Raw genomic sequence first — 20,492 nt, 5'->3', positions numbered from 1 at the left:
AATACTTTATTTTGAACTTAAATATCTCCAACTATTTTCATAAGATCTACTACAAAACTTATTTATTTTTGGAAACTTTCAGAATTTCAGAGGAAATAAGAACAGCGGAAGGAAGGTAGCATTCATCATGAAAACGATTTGGTTTTTAACATTATTATAACAAAACTTGTTAATTTCTCCTTATTTTTTAGAATTTCTGCGGAAATTACAAAGCTGAATAAGAAAGTAGTTGAGTTAAGCAGCCAGCTTGCCAAAAGGTAGGATAAAAAGCATTTTAATGTAATCATAAAGTCGATTAATTATTTTAACTCAGATCGATTAACTGTTAAGTCAGTGAGTCAGTAGTTTTCGAAGCTTATGCAGGTAAACAATTGCAATGGGATTATGAAAATAACACGATGAGACTTTAGAATTTTGAAACTTTTTCGATTTTCCTGTGCCACAAGATAGTGAATAGAATGCATTTGCCGTTAGATGAATTCTGTGCAATATTTTAAAGGACAATTAGAACAGACCATTATTCACAAGTAGTTGAACAATGCGGGATCATAATGGTCCGTACGTCCTAAAAATGGTTAACGGGCGAACAGCTTAGTGTTGACCTCTTTTAAATTAAGAATACTTGCAAGAAACTACTACTCACGCACTTTTTTCGCCATTTCTATGGTTACTATTTGTTTAATTTCACTCTACTTACAGTTCAGACGTTGCCACACCTCAGAAACGTCCAACAGAACTTGGTGAGTTTCGCATTGTTTTGCATTGCCTGCTTTTTCTTGTGAACTTAGATCTTATGAACGGTGTCTAAAACATACTGTTGTTGCTAATTGTTAATTGTATTTTAATTTGATTTAAGCTTGTGAAAAGATAACTAATGATTTGCGATCGATTGGGGAGACCAAATTTAAGGACATTCCCAACCCCGTCATCTGGCTGTATACACCTGAAAACGAAATAATTGGGTGCTATGGCGCTTTGATTGACAAACGTTTTTTTATAACTGTAGCAAGTTGCGTATCAACTGACAAATATACGAAGGTAGAAGTGGATTCAGAGCCGAATAAAATAAAGGTAATTAAGAAGTTATGAACTTAAACATATTATTTTTAAACTGATTTCAACATTTCAGATTTCATCCCGATTTTTCTTTCAAAACACCTTCCCTTAACAATATTGCCTTGATTGAACTGGAAAGTGATGTGGGTTACACCTCCAATTGGTATCCAGTGTGCTTATATACATCCCAAGTGAATTCAGAGTGAGTTTTGTATATGATTTGTATCTACTTTAATTTTATTGTATAATTGTTTATAGATTTGATGGGATTAAACGGGAAAATTCAGATTGTAGCAGACGCTGAATGTTTTAATAAGACCGGTACTGTCTTGAAGACATCACAAATATGTGCGAAGAATTTGGTATATCATCGCACTTACTTTGGCTGGCCAATATACGAAGTTCAGGAAAACTTCATCAAACATAAATTGTTTGGAATTGTAGCAACGGATTCGAAAAATTTTGAACCTTATGTATGTGTTTGATCACTTGAACTTTATAGAAAGCATTGTATGGCCGAAGAGTGGCAATTGAATTTCGAATGTAATCATTTTCAATAATCAAATATACAAATAAAGTTCAACCGTTTATTCAACATATTTACGATTATGTAAAGGTTGTGCTTTGTTATTATTGTTGTTTTTTGCTTCGTTTAGAAAACAAATCACGATGGCGTATACTCAACTTCACTTATATTGATTATCGTTTATTGTTGTTGTATTTTCGATAAATAGTATCGATGTGATAGATTTTCCTCAGATTACTGGAGATGTTAATCTAACGCAATAGCACCTCTTGTGTGTATCAATATCTTTAGAAGTTTTTAGAACAGTTAATGGCCGATACAATGACATTCGATAGAAGACAATAACCATTGGGACTGGTAAAACTTTTCTAAAATCCTCCTTTTATGATCCTTGGTAAGATGCGGTCAAAACGGAAAAAGCCTTGGCAGTTGAATCTTCGGGCAATGCACCCAAGCACATTACAAAATGTTCTGGTGCCATCAATTGAGGAAGACCCAAATCAGTCTCTCACACGTCGTTCTCAAGCGTTGGGCATCTCTGTGACGTCGTTGTGAAAAAGTTTGCGAAAAGATCTTAGCCTAAATCCTTTCAAGATTAAATTGACGCAAGAACTGAAGGCGCTTGAACATATATTTTTGGCCCGAATTGGATGATATGGACTTGGAGAATATTTGGTTCCAACAGGATGGTGCCACAAGCCACACAGCGAATTTCACAATCGATTTATTGAAAACCATGTTTGGTGAACGTGTTATCTCACGAAATGGTCTAGCCAATTGGCCGCCTCTGTTGTGAGATTTGACGCTGTTAGATCATTTCCTGTGGGGCAACGTCAAGTCTATGGTCTATGCCAACAAGGCAGCGACGATTGATGAACTTCGTACGAATATTAAACGTGAAATTGCAGCAATATCGTGCCCGTGGTGAGCATGCAAAAGAAATTTCATGAGAATAAAAGCGCTCTTATTGAAACAAAATTTAAATGAGCATAGTTCTCTCGCGGTCTGGGTGGGGGAGCTGTGCGGTTATGAGGGCTGGCCGTATTCGGGAATATCACTGAATATACTATACATATGTAACTAGATATACCTTTGCGTAAAGATGAGTGAAGCATTCGCTGGTAATGACTTGGTAAACTCACTAGATAACAAACACGTACGAAACAAAGAGGAGAAACACTCACTCTTTATTGGATACAAAGAAAGTTGCTCCTCGTATGTACTTTATATGTTTACATATAATTTCTAAAATTGATTATGTTCTGTTTTCACTTATTTCGTGCTTTTGAATATGCTTCCATTAATAACTATCATCAAAGCTATATATGGGAGGTATATGTAAATATATATGTATATATTTCTGAGCAACATGTTGCGAGAGAATAAAACTGTGGTCTCTGTTCTGATCATTCGTAGAATTTATATGGAATCTTATATTTTATATACAACAACAAAGTAAGAGTGCCACAAATAATTGAAAACAAATGTGCTGAGTGTATATTTTAATTGACATCTGAGTATATATTTCATTGCTCTGATACTATTAAATTTCCATTACAGAGTTTCTTTCCCCTCCTTGATATCGCCCAGCTTTCTATAAGTTCTTTGTGTGCGATTGGGAGAATTCCGATTCAGAGTACTGTCGTTACAGTGGCTAAGCCTCTGTATTAATTACATTTTTTAATTTCCTGTCAATATATATGTAAATCACTCTCATTGATTAAATATAAAGGGATTCAGAGATGAACCCAATTTCATTTCTGCGCTGTACACCGAAAGATTCGCTTTCATTTATGTAAGTATACTGGAAGATCTCAGCTAAATTCCTTGTAAATATTAAGGAAAAAGTTTTATAAATTCGTGCACTAACCTCTTTTGATTATTGTATAATGAAAAAGTGAAAAAGACTCGAAGAATGTGTCGCGAAAATATCCGAGTGTTTTTTATATAAATAATCGTATGGTTTATTAACGTAGGTGAATACGAATTGAATGAGATAGGGATGTGATGTGATTACTTCTAGTCACAATTGCTTTTGTTAGTGTCCTAGGTTTTGTGAAAATCCATCGTGGAAACCAAAAAAAACAGTTGAAGTGTGATGCAATATTTTGTTATGCAACAACCTAGTTGGCAAATACTTGTATATGTATGTATATGTATGAAAATAAAATAAATCAACATATTTCCGACTCTCACTCTGCTCATTCGTATTCTGCTGCATATATGTATATACGTACCTAATTACTCATATATACAGTTGAGTTCAAAATAGTAGCAATGAGAAGAACAAATGCGTTTTCATAAATAAGTGCAATTCAGTTTTGAATCGATTTGTTTGTGGTTTCATACTCTCAAGCAATCAGCGGTACAGATTAGTTAACTGCGCTCATTAAAATTCATAATTTAGCTAAGACAGTCTTTCTCTCTGAACTCATTCTCACTCTCCTATTAAATGATGACGCGAATCCAGCTGTTTGTCTCAATTCAAAATTCAAAAGAACGCATTACATGTAGAAAAATTATTTAGGTAATATTGTGGAGCAGAGAGTCGGTAGGCGCATATATTCAGCGGCATTTCTTGAGAGCGTGGAAAATTATCATTGTCAATGTCAATGTGGCTGTTCGTTTGACAATTTAAGAGCTGGAGACCGCGCCCATGTGCAACATAAGATTCGTTATATTGGACGGTCACTGTATTTTAATAAGTTAACTTAAACTATAAATCAAATTCTTGTTGGCAATACTAATTGAGCAACTGCTACATATCAATCTGAGTATGAAATTCATTTCATATAAAACATATCCACTATTTGCAGCTGCTCCTCAAATGTAGAATCATTTCTATAAGAATGTTCATACACTACATATTATAAATTTAAGAAAAAGGATCACATACATACATTAAGAATATTCCAACTTTTTTATTCCCAGCCAATTAAAGTTGTTTTGTAAAATGGAAAATAAACTGTATTATAAAATACTGTTTGGACTCTTCTTCGCGCTCTTTCAAACGTATAGTGTGGAGGGTGCTGACTCTGACCATTCCGCTGATGATGGGTCTTTGACCATTTTCGTGGACGCGGGTAAGGACATAGAGAGTTTCTTAACTTTGGCTAAATCAATCGAAAGAAAGCAAAGTCTTATAGATGACGCCTTGAAAAGGTAAATAAAACCAGACCGAAAAAAAATTTCAAATTACTAACGCCTTATTTATTTTTTTTTAATTGGCAGAATGTCAGCGAAAATCGGTGCGTTGGAAGAAAGGTAGGATAAAGAAGAATAATATTTAATTTTGAACTTAATACAAGATCTACTAACATCCCTTTGTTTAATACAAAAATCGGAATTTCCAGAATGGCCACGGAAGCCAAAGCAACAGAGGAGAGATGGGCCCAACGGTAAATAATATTTTTTTTTAACCTATATGTCACAAACTATTTTCATACGATCTATTATAAAACTTTATTTTATTTTTGGAAACTTTCAGATTGACAGAGGGGATAAAAACTGCGGAAGGAAGGTAGTATTAAACATAAATATGATTTTATTTTAAACTTTTTATAACATGTACAACTAAAATTATTTAATGTTTTCCCTTACTTTTAAGAATGCCAGCGGAATTTCAACGGTTGAATCAGAAAGTAGTTGGGTTAAGCAACCAGCTTGCCAAAAGGTAGTATAATAAGCATTTTAATGTAATCATAAAGTAGACTAACTTTTTTAAGTAAGATCAATTTATTGGAAAGTCTTTAGTTTTCTAAACTTAAAGCACTCTAAGTAAGCTCTAAGTAAAATCACTTGCAATTAAATACTGAATATAACGCGGTAAACTTAAGAATTTCGATGTTCTAGGCCACAGCAATTTTCAGCAGTGAATAGAATTCATTTACCGTTAGATTAATTCTGTGGAATGGTTTAGTGGATAATTTAGAGAGATTGTGTTTACATAGGTAGTTTCGAATAGCAGGATTCTAATGGTCCATACTTCCAAAAAAAATGGTTAATCAAACCTCGCTTAATGTATACTTCTTTTAAATTAAGAGTTCTTGCAAGAAAGTACTATGTACTCATCCAATTTGATCGTTCTTTCTATCATTACTATGTGTTTAATTTCTCTCTTCTTACAGTCGAGACATTGCCACCCCGCAGAAACGGCCTGCAGAACTTGGTGAGTTTCGCATTGTTTTGCATTGTCTGCTTTATTTTGTAAACCCAGATCTTATGAGCGGTTTCTAAAACACACTGTTGTTGCTAATTGTTAATGAAATTTTAATTTGATTTAAGCTTGTGATAAAATAACTAATGATTTGCGATCGATTGGAGAGACCACATTTGATGGCATGCCCTACTCCGCCCTCAGGCTTTATTGTTCTGATAACCAACCTAAATTTTGCAGAGGCGCTTTGATTGACAAACGTTTTTTAATAACGGCAGCAAGTTGCGTATCAACTGACAAATATGCGAAGGTAGAAGTGGATTCAGTGATGAGAGGAATAAAGGTAATTAATAAGTTAAGAACTTCAACAAATTATCTTTAAACTGATTTCGACTTTTCAGGCTATTCACATTCATTCCAACTACTCTTCAAAAACGCCCTCCCTTAACAACATTGCCTTGATTGAACTGGAAAGTGATGTGGGTTACACTCCCGAAAGGTATCCAGTGTGCTTATATACATCACAAGTGAATCCAGAGAGTGGTGAGTTTTCAATTTGATTTGCATCTACTTTTATTTTATTGTATATGTTTTTATAGATTTGATGGGAATATACGGGAAAGCTCAGATTGTAACAGACGCTGAGTGTTTTAATAAGATCGGTACTCACCTGAAAATATCACAAATATGTTTAAAGAATTTGCAATTTGGACTCACTTTCTCTGGCTGGCCAATATACGAGGTTCAAGAAAATTTCCCCAAATTTAAATTGTTTGCAATTGTAGCGAACGAAACGAAATCTGACCATTTTGAACCTTATGTGATAACGAAAGTGTTTGATCACTTGAACTTTATAGAAAGCATTGTATGGCCGAAGAGAGGCAAATGAATTTCGAATGTAATAATTTTCAATAATCAAATATACAAATAAAGTAAAACCGTTTATTCAACATATTTACGAATATGTAAAAGTTGTGCGTTGTTATTATTCTCGCTTTTTGATTCGTTTAGAAAATGAACCACGATGGCGTATACGCAACTTCACTTATATTGATTATCGTTTATTGTTGTTGTATTTTCGTTAAATAGCATCGATGTGATTGATTTCCCAATGACCCTTTTTTCGTGCGTCTCTTATATTAATAGAGAACAATTATTCTTCTAGCCTCCAGATGTGACTATGGCTGGTTTCATACCAAACTCATTTATGTTGGTTTTCCCCGAAGTGTGATGGGTTTTGGAACTGGTTCGACAGGTAATGCAAACTGTTGGAAAATACGACAGTTCGGTCGTGAATTTTCGCAGGATAAAACTATAGCGTCAGACAAGTGTTTAGTGCAAGTATAGTGTAACTGTTTTAATTTGAGTGTTCGGTTGTAAATTAGCTGCTAATCATATTTGTATTTGAACGGCAATTTCTTTCAACAAAATTAACAAATCTTTGACTTGTTTCACAATTTTTAATTTAATTAAGTTTTTTTTTGTGAAAATAAAAGATTAGAATTGTATGAAAATTTTTATTTCTACGCAGAAATAAAAAATGTTCAATCGTTTAAAGAAATTTATCATAATTTTATATTTTTCTTGTGTCGAAAATATATTTTCTCTTTGCCGTAAATTTTCTCTTATTAAAAAAAATATTTTAACAGAAATTTTATACAAAATGTGGCTGCTAGGCAATTAAGTAGGTTCTGCGTATTTAAATGCAACATTTGAAAAAGAAAGGAAATTTAGAAATCTTAAATATTTCGTAATTGAAAATTGAGCATCTCAAAGGGATTTTTCAAATTCTGATTTAATGGCAACTACAAAATTAATTCTCTTATTTTTGAAATGGGCCATTGCAGTTCGTTTGAATGAATTAAATTTTTACTATAAAATTGTGTGCATTGATGGGTGTGTTAATTGTAAATATTTTCTTTTTGAATGGGATTTTGGAGAATTTATTATCTATACTACTATTATAAAGCGGAAAGATTTGTATGTATGTTTGTATCGAATAAACTTGAAAACTACTGTGCCGATTTCGAAAATTCTTTCAGCATTGGAAAGCTACATTCATCCCTAGTAACATAACCTATATTTATTGCTAGAATCTCAATTTTCTGGAAATAGTTCCCAGGTGAGAGTGAGGGTGTCACAAAGACTCCGTACAAGTCAATCTCTTCGCATCTTATAACTTTTGAAATGTTTGTTTAAGCCCGTGCGAAGACGGAGTGGTCTGCTAGTTACCGAAGTAAAAACAAAAAAAATATTTAAAAAATGGTACAAAGCCCTTAAATAAAATAAATACAGTTATAAAAATATATAATATAATATTTAATAATATAATATAATTATTGAATTAATTTTAAATCTAAAATTCTAGGTTCTTTCAGTAAAATAATAAAGCAAATCTATATAAACATACGTTTCATATCATACTAGACACACTCCTCAACTACTGAACCCATTTCACTGAGATTTTGTACAATGGAGCTGTCTTATTAAACTTGAGAGATAGCATGGTTTATATCTGAAACATAAGCCGCGATGGCTAATGTCCATTCGTGCTAGCGATGACTTAAGTAAAATCTAAATGTCTTGACAAAACTTGATTAACCCTTGGTACTATGGAAGGATTGGTGGTGGGACGAAATCGAGGTATTGCAATGACCTCAAAGTGCAGTTAAGCAAAATCCAAAGCAGTGAAAACTAAGCCAAAAATTAAACTCAAATCAAATCCAATTTGATGATACTGAGAATTTTAGTACGGAAGCGCATCATGGGTGTGGTGTCGGCCTATATGTGAACCATATTTCACCGAATTGGGCAAACAGACGAATGCTCAAACATAGACTACACGGCAATGTAATGTAATTTAGTTATTGTTGATCGAGAATTTAGTTTTTAATATCAAGTTTACTACACAACTATAATGGTAAGCCAGCAGCTGTTCGGTTGTCCACCGTCTTTGTTAACAATGATTCAAAATCAGAAAAAAACAGTGGGACTATATGTTTGAATTGAATTTATTGTTGATCCTTGCAAAGATTCGGTCGATATACAATATTAAATTTTTTTAAGATTCTAAATATTTTCTAAGAATGAAGGTCAAAAATTGACAGGCGCATGGCAAGAGTACAGCTGCTGATTTTACCGAATAAAATTATTAAAGGAAAAAAAATTTAAATACAAAGTATGTATATACCTACTAAAAATCAGTTATATTATTACACAAATAGCATAATGAGTCGAATATTTCGCCTTTGATCAAATGTTTCTAATTAACTGTCTCACCTTATGCGCCTTGTACTCAGTAACGCTTGTAATGTGCTGGAAAATATTAAAAGTATTTCAATTGCACAACTACAAAATTAGGCACATTTAGTAGCAAATAGAGTAGCAAAAATTTTGATTTGATTTGATTTAGAAGGTTTGAATCTCATATATTTGAAAAATAGTAGTTCTAATAGAAAAAAACCGTTAATTTTCAAAGAGATGAATTCAGTAATTTGTATCTCGTGTTGAATAAGTGCGATCGATATTTTTTATGATGAAGCATTGATGGGTGTCACACCAGTTTACGCAAAACTTCATCAACCGATTTTCCATCTGCGACTAGCGGCAGAATCGTAACCAAATCAATACATTTCTTAAGTAACCATCTACTGTTGATGAAAAGTGGTGCATTAACGAAAACGTCAAGTAGTAGAATCGCGGCGAGACTGCGCAAACGGTGGCCAAGTGGTCAGACAATAGGAGAAGAGATATTGATAAAGATTTCGGGAGCTTGTTTGGAGGGTTCTTTTACATGCACCTTATGTTCCAGACCAATCATTTAGTGTTTATTAACTGTTCCATTCCACGGCGAATGATGTTGCTTGTGAAAAATTCGTTTCAAGAGAAACTTTTAAAAATCGACTATCCAAGATTTCTATAGCAGTAGCATTATAAAAGTATTTTCAACCTCTTCACATTTCATTTTAATGCAAATATAATAATTTCTTTATACTAAAATTTATATTATTATCGCAAGGTATGATTGGTTCACTCAAATATCAATCAAAATGTGCCTTAACAGGTGAAAATAGCATAAATTCAAAAATTCACATTTCAAGCTTTAAAGAAATAAAATAAGCAAATAACAAAACTTTGATTTAAGTGACATTCGAAAGAAGTACATGAGCCAATACCGAAATTTTTTATGACGACCATGCACACATACACATACAAACATACAAATAATCAATCATTCAGAGATATTTTTTTGAATTATTTTATTTTATTTGCTTTTTCTAACTTAATTGAATTAAACTGAATAAATTCTAAATTTTCTTGTAATTTAAATCGTGAGTGAGAATTTAAATCGTGATAATCTAAATAAGTTAGTAAATTTTCCATATAAAATAAAATCTTAATTTTTTTACTTAAACGAACCCACTGTACTTCCACGAAGCCAATTCAACTATTGTCTTTAATAAAGTTTGGGAGCAGAAACATAAAAGTCTTTATATAAAATATGTTTTGGATCCACACAAAGCGCACAAGATAAAGCGGCAACGATCTTCTTCTCTCTTTGTTTCTTACAAGTGTTTGTTATGTAGTGAGCAAACTAATTCATAATAAGTGAATGCTTTCTATATCGATAATATAGATTCTATATTAATGTTCGTATGTGTGTACAAGAACAATACATCCAATTAGCAGTGTCAGCGCTGAAATATGCTCATTTATGTATGTATAGAAGTATGCATGAGTATTTGCCCTCTAGGTTGTTGTTTACAAAATTTGAAAGAACACACATTTGTGAGCGGCATGGGCGGAGCATTCATATATGCTTCGAGAGCGTAAGTGATCGTACGCACAGATATTGTCTCTCTCACGAGTGAGAGAGTATGTGAAAAGAGAGTTTAGTATGGAAGAAAGCGACATTAAGCTCTTCGGAGAGCATGTGTACGCAATATCCGCAGCATCGGAAACAGAGGACATAAAAACGTGTCTGATGTCAATAGGTTACCATTATATTCAGTTCTACTGAAATTTCAAAATATATTTTAATTAATATATTATATACAGTTATGTTCATATTAATAGCAGTGTGTGATGGAATTACTTGAATGCAAAATGCTATTCCATTCTCAATAGCGTTTGTATTTCCGCTAACATAACTGTTTACGATATTACAAATATGACGAAACTAAATCTCTTTAGTATTTGAAGTATTCTGAATTTAGGGTACATAAACATCTTTTAGGTGATCTTAACCAAATTCAAGCTTCTATCGTTACCCATTTCTTTGGTAAAAATTACACATTATTTAAGACAACGTAATTTATTTCCAACAGATCGACTTTACTATCAACTCGGTGGAGGGGCCATTGATATATCAGTATAGATTCTTAGATTAAATAAATCAAGGGCCCAACAATCACCACAAATGCACACAGAAGTTGATAATTTAAAACAACATAAATTCTTGTGAATTTTACAGTATTATTTTCCGTTATCAGCATAGTCAGGACTGGCTTGATTCTGAATTTCTTGTCTGAGTGAGAGATAATACAAAACGTGCTGATAATATATTTAATTGAAATATTATTATGGAATATACATAAGCGCACCAATGTAATGACTGATCCTTGATTCTTTATTTTGTGCCCACTCCATTGCTATATTAGAATTACCATAAAGTCTTGTGCAATTTTCCTCAGACACTCTTACGATGGGAGACATTTAGCAGTGTGTTCTTTGTGTGGTACACTGTTATTTTGAAAAAAAAATCCGTATTAATATTCGTAGTTAACAGTTGAATGCAGTTAAACACACGGTTTTGCCTTAAAGTATATTCCGCACGCAGTTCTATTTATATGAACGCAACTGTATCTACAGCATTAATTAGAATGAATTTGCAATTTCAGTTGAATTGAATATAAAGATACGGCAGAAGCATTCAACCGCCACATGCCAAACATATTGACGACAGCGATGTTATGAACCATGGCACTGATGCTCTCTGAAGAGTTTGCTGTCACTTTGTCCCATGGTAACAGCGCATTTTCGCTTTACGTTTGCTGTTGAAAGAGAAAGTACGTGTGATCGCTTACGCTCTTGAAACACATATACTCCGCCCATCCTCGCTCAATGATTGTTGATTACTTAAATTTTAGTTTAAGCAACCATTTCATTGGCAAATATTTAACACATAAAATGAGATGAGAGAACATACTTCGCGCCAATCACTTTGCTCAGTTGCCGTGACAGAGAGACCTCAAAGAAATTGTGGTGATCTACATTCTAATCATTCGTGGAATTTTATGTACTCAATTTTGCTGATAATATATTTGAATGAACATATGTATGTGTGAGTGCATGACTGCCCTGACTCAACCAAATTTCTATTTCACTATTTCTTCTACAATTTCTCTCAGTTGCCTAGCATTTTATTTGTTGTTTGGGAGAGTTAAATTTTTTTTCTTTTCGTGAGAACGGTAATATTAGCTTTCCAAATACTATCGCTAGAGTGGCTGTGATTCTCTTACTCTTCTCTCAATATATTAGCAATTCGCGATCAGTGACTGAATATAAAGCGAAGCAGAAATTAATTCAGTATCATTTCTGTGCTGCGTCTCTTTGGAGAAGGACTAAGGAAGAAGGTGAGTGCAGAATTTAATATATTATAATTTAATTATAATAATTACTGTTGGTCAAATAAGGAATAAGGATGTGAAAAAATAAATAGTGAAGCTATTTATTTTGACTATGCGGTTATCTCATAAAAATTTATATTTTATTGTATTATTATTTTATTAATTCAACAGGCTCGTACAGCCAATAAAAAAATATAATCAAAGCAGCGATTCACCACCTTCGGGGGGACCCTCCAGCTTATAAATAATAAAATTCTCTGCGATTCACCACCCATGGGACCCTCCAGAGAATTATAAATCCGAAATATAAATAAATATAGGCTTGTACAGGCAATAACTTACTAAAAACAAGAACCGCGATTCATCACCTTCGGGGGGACCCTCCGGTTCTTTATAATTAAAGTTCAACTCTGCGATTCACCACCCAAGGGACCCTCCAGAGTAAAAGGACAACTAACATAAATATAAAAAAGTAAGCAATGCCTACGCGATTTCTCAGGTAATCCACCTGAGAGAAACGCCGAAACACTACGGCAACCTTAAAGATTAATCATTAATTTACTTTATTATTATTTATTTCTTGAATATTTGAAAGTGTTGACCATTTCAAGTATGCGGACTGTCTCGCACGTAAACCACCGTGAAATATCACAATATATACATATTTATAAATACCGTAGTCGGCAACTTCATCATTGACATCGTTAATATTTATAACAGCGTGCACTGGGTAGGTCTCTGTTATTATAGTTCGCCATGTCGTATGAGTAATAATATTTTTTATGGATAAAGATTTATACAAATTTAATATAGCAAAAGATTGCGGTTTGTGCCACAAAAAAATAATTAATTTTTTCTAATATTTATTTTTATAATAAAAGTCGTTTAAGGGGGTTTTCTGGTCTAGACGCATGAATTTTAGGCATTTTTTAAACTAAGATACAAAAAAGGGGCGTCCTGGTTGACGTGATTTCAACCCTTGTAGAGTTCTAAAACACAAAAAAACAAGAAGATTCTTCATTAGTAAGGATGTCGTTATCGTTTTTTTTTGACCCGATTTTTTCGAATTTTTTTAAAATACTTCAAATCACAATTTTTGGAAATCCCAGGCAGACACGATAGAGCATTGTATAAAGAAGATATATACCAAATTTCAAGGAATCGGTTAAGTAGAACTTGAGATATCATGTCAACCATATCAAAAAAAAGTAGTTTCGAGAAAAACACGTTTAAAGTTTAGGAGACCGCTCGGCCAGCTCGGACGCCACGTCACAAAATCGGCTGTATCTCCGAAAATAAGTCTAATTTTGAAAAATCCTTCCAAGGTCATATTTTTAAAAGTCTAAACTTTCAAAATATGCAAAAAAAACTCGATTTTTTCAGAATCCTAGACCAGAATACCCCCTTAAAATTAAAATTAAATATATATTTAAGAATATCTGCGTATATTTCAGTACATTTTTGAATATCTCTTATAAAAGCAGTAATGCATAAAAGAATTTTGTTTGAGAATTTCGCTCGCAGTCCATATATTAGGCACATATTCAAACAAAATTTCAATTAATTTACAATACTTTTATTCTAAAATACTTCTAAGTGTACCTAGGAAAAATACTTATGTACTTGGGTTTAACAATTCCTGACACAGAGGAAAGACGTTATCTGTCACTGTGATCCTCATGTTCGACATCATGGTTTTTTAAACTGTGATCCGATTTGGACTATGTCTAGAGTGATGCCACACTTTGAATACATTATTTTTGTTAAACTTAATTACAATGTTTTTATTGCTACTTAATTTACATATTGTAAAACGAGGAACCAGATGATATTCAAAATAATGTTAAATGCAAAGTTGGCGTCGTAACATCAATATATCACCGAAATATTTCGTAGCACTTTTCGTTCAAATTGGTCAAGTAGTTCCTCAGATATGGGTTTACTCCTAAAATGTTGTGTTTCTGGGATTTTGCATTAGGGAGTTACGAACATATAGGTTTTAGGTGAAGAAACAAAAAGTTGCGAGAATGTTAAAATAAAACAAGTAAGGAAGGGCTAAGTTCGGGTGTAACCGAACATTTTATACTCTCGCAATTTATTTATATTATATAATACACAATTTTACCCACATATGCGTCATATATATTGTATAAAGTCCATTGAAAGTTGGACACCCTAATATTAGGTTAGAAGCACCGAGGTCCTCATGTTCGATATATGGGGCCTTGAAAACCTATGGTCCGATTTCGGCGATTTTTAGAATGGGGCTGCCACACTATAAACATAGTATTTGTGCAAAGTTCTGCACCGATATCTTCACTAGTGCTTACTTTATATATTGTAAAGTAAACGATTCAGGTCGTCTTAAAATTCTGGTATATAGGAAGTAGGCGTGGTTGTGAAGCGATTTAGCCTATTTTCACAACATATCATTGGGATGTAAAGAAACTATTACAAACCAAGTTTCATTGAAATCGGTCGAGTAGTTCTTGAGATATGGTTTTTGACCCAGAAGTGGGCGATACCACGCCCATTTTCCATTTTGTAAAAAAATCTGAGTGCATCTTCCATCTGCCATTTCTTATGTGAAATTTAGTGTTTCTAGCGTTTTTCGTTACTGAGTTAACTCACTTTTAGTAATTTTCAACGGACGATGTGGCCAAATCAAAATCATGCTTGGCGATTTTAACGACAGAGTGGGTAAAGAAGGTGTCTTTGGCACAACAGTCGGAAAATTCAGCCTCCATGACTTAACATCGCCAAACGGCCTGAGGCCGATCGACTTCGCTGGTCGTCTGTAGTACCAGATTCCAGCACAAGAAAATTCACCAAGCAACATCGCTGTCTTCTGATCGAAACACGCGTAACCAAATCGATCATGTTGTGATAGACGGAAGACATGTCTCCAGTGTTTTAGACGTGCGTACGCTCCGAGGACCAAATGTAGACTCGGACCATTATCTGGTTGCAGCGAAGATACGCACCCGCCTCTGTGCAGCAAAGAACGCCCGCCAACAAACACTAGGAAGGTTCGACGTCGAAATCGCAACAGACAGCCACGAAATACTCTACTCGACTTGCATTCCTACTCTCTGAGAGCACTCATCAGCATCTCTATATAAGGGAACTGTGGGACGGCATCTCAAACTCACTGCGTACCGCTGCAACCGAAACCATTGGCTTTCGGAAAAGTCAAAAAACAGCTGGTACGATGAGGAATGCCGTCTCGCACCGTAGAGAAAACAGACCGCATACCTCGCAACGTTGCAAACGACCACAACACGTGCGGGATGGGATAGATACCGAGAGCTGAAGAGGGAAGCGAGACGCATCTGCAGACAAAAAGAGAAAGAGGCCGAAATGCGTGAGTACGAAGAGCTTGAGAAGTTGGCCGACAGGGGTAATGCTCGAAAATTTTATGAAAAAATGAAGCGACTTAACGAAGGTTTCAAGACCGGAGCATCCTCATGTAGAGACCAAGGTGGTAATCTGGTAACCGATGTCCAGGGCATACTGGGATTATGGAGGGAACACTTCTCCGACCTGCTGAATGGCAGTGAAAGTACAACACCAGGGGTTGGCGAACCCGATTCCCCAATCGATGACGATGGAATAGACTTTCCATTACCCGACCAGGAGGAAATTCGAATAGCAATTACCCGCTTGAAGAGCAAAGCAGCGGGGGCCGATGGATTGCCGGCCGAGCTATTCAAATACGGCTTCGAAGAGCTGATAAGGTGCATGCAAAAGCTTCTTTGCAAAATATGTGTTCTCTACCCAATCCATAAAAAGGGAGATCCCACAAACTGTGCCAATTACCGTGGGATAAACCTCCTAAATATCGCCTATAAGGTTCTATCGAGCGTACTGTGTGAAAGACTTAAGCCCACCGTCAACAAACTGATTGGACCTTATCAGTGTGGCTTCAGACTTGGAAAGTCCACCATGGACCAGATATTCACCATGCGCCAAATCTTGGAGAAGACCCGTGAAAAGAAGATCGACACACACCATCTGTTTGTCGACTTTAAAGCTGATTTCGACAGCACCAAAAGGAGCTGCCTTTATGCCGCGATGTCTGAATTTGGTATCCCCGCTAAACTAATACTGCTGTGTAAGTTGACGTTGAGCAACACCAAAAGCTCCGTCATGATTGGGAAGAACCTCTCCGAGCCGTTCGATACTAAACGAGGTTTCAGACAAGGTGACTCACTATCGCGCGACTTCTTTAATTTGATGTTGGAAAAAATAATACGAGCTGCAGAGCTAAATAGAGAAGGTACAATCTTCTACAAGAGTGTACAGCTGCTGGCGTACGCCGATGATATTGTTATCATCGGAAGCAACAACCGCGCCGTTAGTTCTGCTTGGATAAGGAGGCGAAGCGAATGGGTCTGGAGGCGCACTCGCGTCTTGGCTCCCACGTCACTGTTGACAGTCATAACTTCGAAGTTGTAGATAATTTCGTATACCTGGGAACCAGTATCAACAACACCAACAATGTCAGCCTCGAAATCCAGTGCAGAATCACTCTTGCCAACAGTACTGAGTAGGCAATTGAACAGTAAAGTCCTCTCTCGACGAAGCATCAAACTCTACAAGTCGCTTATCATTCCCGTCCTGCTTTATGGTGCAGAAGCTTGGACGATGTCAACATCAGAAGAGACGAGACTAGGAGTTTTCGAGAGGAAAATTTTGCGCAAGATTTATGGGCCTCAGAACATTGGCAACGGCGAATACCGCCGACGATGGAACGATGAGCTGTACGAGTTATACGACGACATTGACGTAGTTCAGCGAATAAAAAGACAGCGGCTACGCTGGCTAGGTCATGTTGTCCGAATGGACGAAAACACTCCAGCTCTGAAAGTGTTCGATGCAGTACCCGCCGGAGGAAGCCGAGGAAGGCGAAGGCCTCCACTCCGTTGGAGGGACCAGGTGGAGAGCGACCTGGTCACACTTGGAATCTCCAACTGGCGACGAACTGCGAAGGAAAGAGAGGAGTGGCGCGCTCTCATCGATTCGGCTATAACCGGCTAAACGGTTGAACGCCAATCACATACATACAGTTATGACACTTTATGTGTTTTCGTCTTTCGCCATTTTGTGGGCGTTGCAGTGGTCTGATTTTGCCTCAACCCTCTCACGGTCCCAAGGAACATGTGTTCCAAGTTTCATCAAGATATCTCAATTTTTACTCAAGTTATCCGTTGCACGGACGCACGGACGGACAGACAGACATTCGGAATTTGACTCGTCGCGTCACCCTGATCATTTTGATATATATAGCCCTATATCTAACTCGTTTAGTTTTATGAAACTATAATACTCTATTAGCAACATTTGTTGCGAGAGTATAATTATGCTAAGCGGCAAGAATTTCGTTAAAGTGCGTCCATAATGGACTTGTTGCTCAAATATAATGTGGGCGACAAACTTATGGGAGCTAGATATTCCAGATATATATAGTGTACTCTGGTTATAATAATATTAAATAAATATATTAAGAATACTTCTTTCTGCTTTTTTCTATTTACAGTTATTTGAAGTTATTCTGTGAAATGAAAAATAAACTCATATTATTTGGACTTTTCTTCGCGCTGCTCCTAGCGACAGTGTATGGAAAACGGAATGAGCCTGATCCCTCTATAATCGATGAGCCATTGAAAATTAACGTAGATGCCGGAAAAGAGGGAGACAGTTTCACAAGTTTGGCTAAAACAATCGAAGGAAAGCAAAGTCTAATATATGATGCACTGAAAAGGTAAGTAGAACCAATCCGAAATCAAATATTATATCACTAACACTTGATTTATTTTTCGAAAATTTCAGAACGTCAGCGAAAATCGAAGCATTGGAAGAAAGGTAGAAATAAACGAAAACAATATTATATTTAGAGCTTAAATATCGCCAACTATTACAAGATCTACTAACATTCACTTGTTTTATAAAAAAATCCAAATTTCAGAATAACCGCTGAAGCCAAAGCAACCGAGGAGAGGTGGAATCAACGGTAAATAATACTTTATTTTGAACTTGAGTATCACAAACTATTCATGAGCTCTACTACTATCTCTTGTTTTATTTTTGGAAATATTTAGATTTGCAGAGGCGATAAAAACAACAGAAGGAAGGTAGCATTAATCATGAATAATAATAAGTATTTTAATGTGATCTTAAAGTAGACAAACGCTTTTAATGAAGACCGAATTATTGTAAAGTCTGTAGTTTTCTAAGCTTAAAGCATTATAAGTAAGCACTAAGTAAAAACACTCGCAAATAAATTATGAAAATAACGCGGTAAACTTAAGAATTTAGATGTTTTAGTGCCACAGCAATTTTCGGCAGTTAATAGAACACATTTACCGTTAGATTAATTCTGTGGAATGGTTTCGTGGATAGTTAAGACAGATTGTGTATACATTGGTAGTTTCGAATAGAAGGATCCTAATGGTCCGTACTTCCAAAAAATGGTTAAACAAACCTCGCTTGGTGTATACTTCATGTAAAATAACAGTACTTGCAAGAAACTACTATTCACAACCTCTTATCGCCATTTCTTTCATTACTATTTGTAAAATATCTCTTTACTTACCTTACAGATGTTGCCACACTTCACAAACGTCCAGCAGAACTTGGTGAGTTTTGCATTGTTTTGCACTGCCTGCTTTACCGTGTAAACGCAAATCTTATGAGCGGTGTCTAAAACATACTTTTATTGCTAATTGTTAACGGAATTTTACTTTGGTTAAAGCTTGTGATAAAATTGCTAATGATTTGCGATCGATGGGAGAGACCACATTTAATAACATGCCCTACTCCGGCTATTGGCGTTATATATCTGAATACGAACATAAATGGTGTTATGGCGCTTTGATTGACAAACGGTTTTTAACAACTGCAACAGGTTGCGTATCAACTGACAATTTTACGAAAGTATCATTATACGATTCAGAGCCGAAGAAAATAAAGGTAGTTCTGAAGTTAAGATATATAACAAATTATTCCTAAGCTGATTTCAACATTTTAGGCAGTTCACGTACATCCCGATTTCACTTCAGAAACACCTTCCCTTAACAATATAGCGTTGATTGAACTAGAAAATGATATGGGTTACACTTCGCACGTTTATCCAGTGTGTTTATATTCATCACAAGTGAAACCAGGGAGTGGTGAGATTTTTATTTGATTTGCATCTACTTTTATTTTATTGTATAATTTTTTTTTATAGACTTGATGGGAGTTACAAGGAAAGTTCAGATTGTAACAGACGCTGAATGTTTTAGTAAGACCGGTACTCACCTAAAGCCATCACAAATATGTGCAAATGATTTGCAAATTGGGCGCACTTTCTCTGGCAGACCAATATATGAAGTTCAGGAAAATTACCCCAAACATAAATTGTTTGGAATTGCTGCAACAGATTCTAGCAATTTTGAACCCTTTGTGATAACAAAAGTTTTTGATCACTTAGACTTTATAGAAAGCATTGCATGGCCGAAAAGTGGAAATTGAATTTCGGTTGTAAACAATAATTTTCAATATTCAAATATACAAATAAAAAAATAAAGTTAAACCGTTTTTTAACGAATATGTAAAAGTTACATGCTGTTATTATTGTTGCTTTTTGATTCGTCTAGAAAATGGACCATATACTCTCACAACAATTTGGAAAATACTCTTTTTTATTTTTCCTTTCTGTAGTTTTGTTGTAAATAGTTGTCACTAAATGACTTAGATATGGAGTTATATATATGAAAATGATCAGGATGACGAGTAGAGTGACTTCTTTTAGCTGTTTCCTTATACATACAAAGGTTATGTTGAAATCGACAAAAAATTCAATATGAAAAAACACCAGAAACCTTAAATCTCATGGTAAAGATGACACACAAGGGCTGCACTCAAATTTGTTTACAAAATTTGAAATGGACATGGCTTCACCCACTTATGGGTCAATAACCATATCTCAGAAAATACTGGACCAAGTTCAACTAAATTCGGTTCAAACCATTTCCTTGACAACCCAATTCTATAGTTTGAAAATGGGCGAAATCGATTCACAACCACGTTTACTTCCTACATACCACAATTTGAAGTCCAACTTATTCGTTCATAAATACTG

General features: G+C 35.0%; 2 protein-coding genes across 3 annotated transcripts; both read left to right on the top strand.

Moving 5' to 3' along the window:
- The first annotated feature begins 3,350 nt into the window (after nucleotides 1–3,350).
- Nucleotides 3,351–6,709, top strand: LOC105218043 (serine protease persephone-like). The gene is made up of 10 exons (XM_011193377.3): nucleotides 3,351–3,377; nucleotides 4,514–4,744; nucleotides 4,814–4,846; nucleotides 4,936–4,980; nucleotides 5,070–5,102; nucleotides 5,190–5,255; nucleotides 5,710–5,750; nucleotides 5,867–6,081; nucleotides 6,140–6,281; nucleotides 6,338–6,709. The coding sequence occupies exons 2-10, from the start codon at nucleotides 4,536–4,538 to the stop codon at nucleotides 6,625–6,627; spliced, it is 1,074 nt and encodes a 357-aa protein (XP_011191679.2). The 5' UTR covers nucleotides 3,351–3,377; nucleotides 4,514–4,535; the 3' UTR covers nucleotides 6,628–6,709.
- A 5,621-nt stretch (nucleotides 6,710–12,330) lies between these two features.
- Nucleotides 12,331–19,985, top strand: LOC128919740 (ovochymase-2-like). Of its 2 annotated transcripts, XM_054232657.1 has the most exons (9): nucleotides 12,331–12,373; nucleotides 17,907–18,131; nucleotides 18,200–18,232; nucleotides 18,336–18,380; nucleotides 18,469–18,501; nucleotides 18,965–19,005; nucleotides 19,122–19,339; nucleotides 19,398–19,539; nucleotides 19,599–19,984. In XM_054232657.1, exons 2-9 carry the CDS (start codon nucleotides 17,929–17,931, stop codon nucleotides 19,880–19,882), a joined length of 999 nt encoding a protein of 332 aa, XP_054088632.1. In that variant the 5' UTR covers nucleotides 12,331–12,373; nucleotides 17,907–17,928; the 3' UTR covers nucleotides 19,883–19,984. The 2 variants fall into 2 exon arrangements, with proteins under 2 accessions (XP_054088632.1, XP_054088633.1); XM_054232658.1 differs by lacking the exon at nucleotides 18,469–18,501 and having other exon boundaries at nucleotides 19,599–19,985.
- The last annotated feature ends 507 nt before the right edge of the window (nucleotides 19,986–20,492 follow it).

The sequence above is a fragment of the Zeugodacus cucurbitae genome, chromosome 5 (genome assembly GCF_028554725.1).
Source record: "Zeugodacus cucurbitae isolate PBARC_wt_2022May chromosome 5, idZeuCucr1.2, whole genome shotgun sequence".
NCBI lineage: Eukaryota > Metazoa > Arthropoda > Insecta > Diptera > Tephritidae > Zeugodacus > Zeugodacus cucurbitae.
Note: the sequence above shows the minus strand (reverse complement) of the source record. Positions and strands in the feature narration are given on the sequence as shown.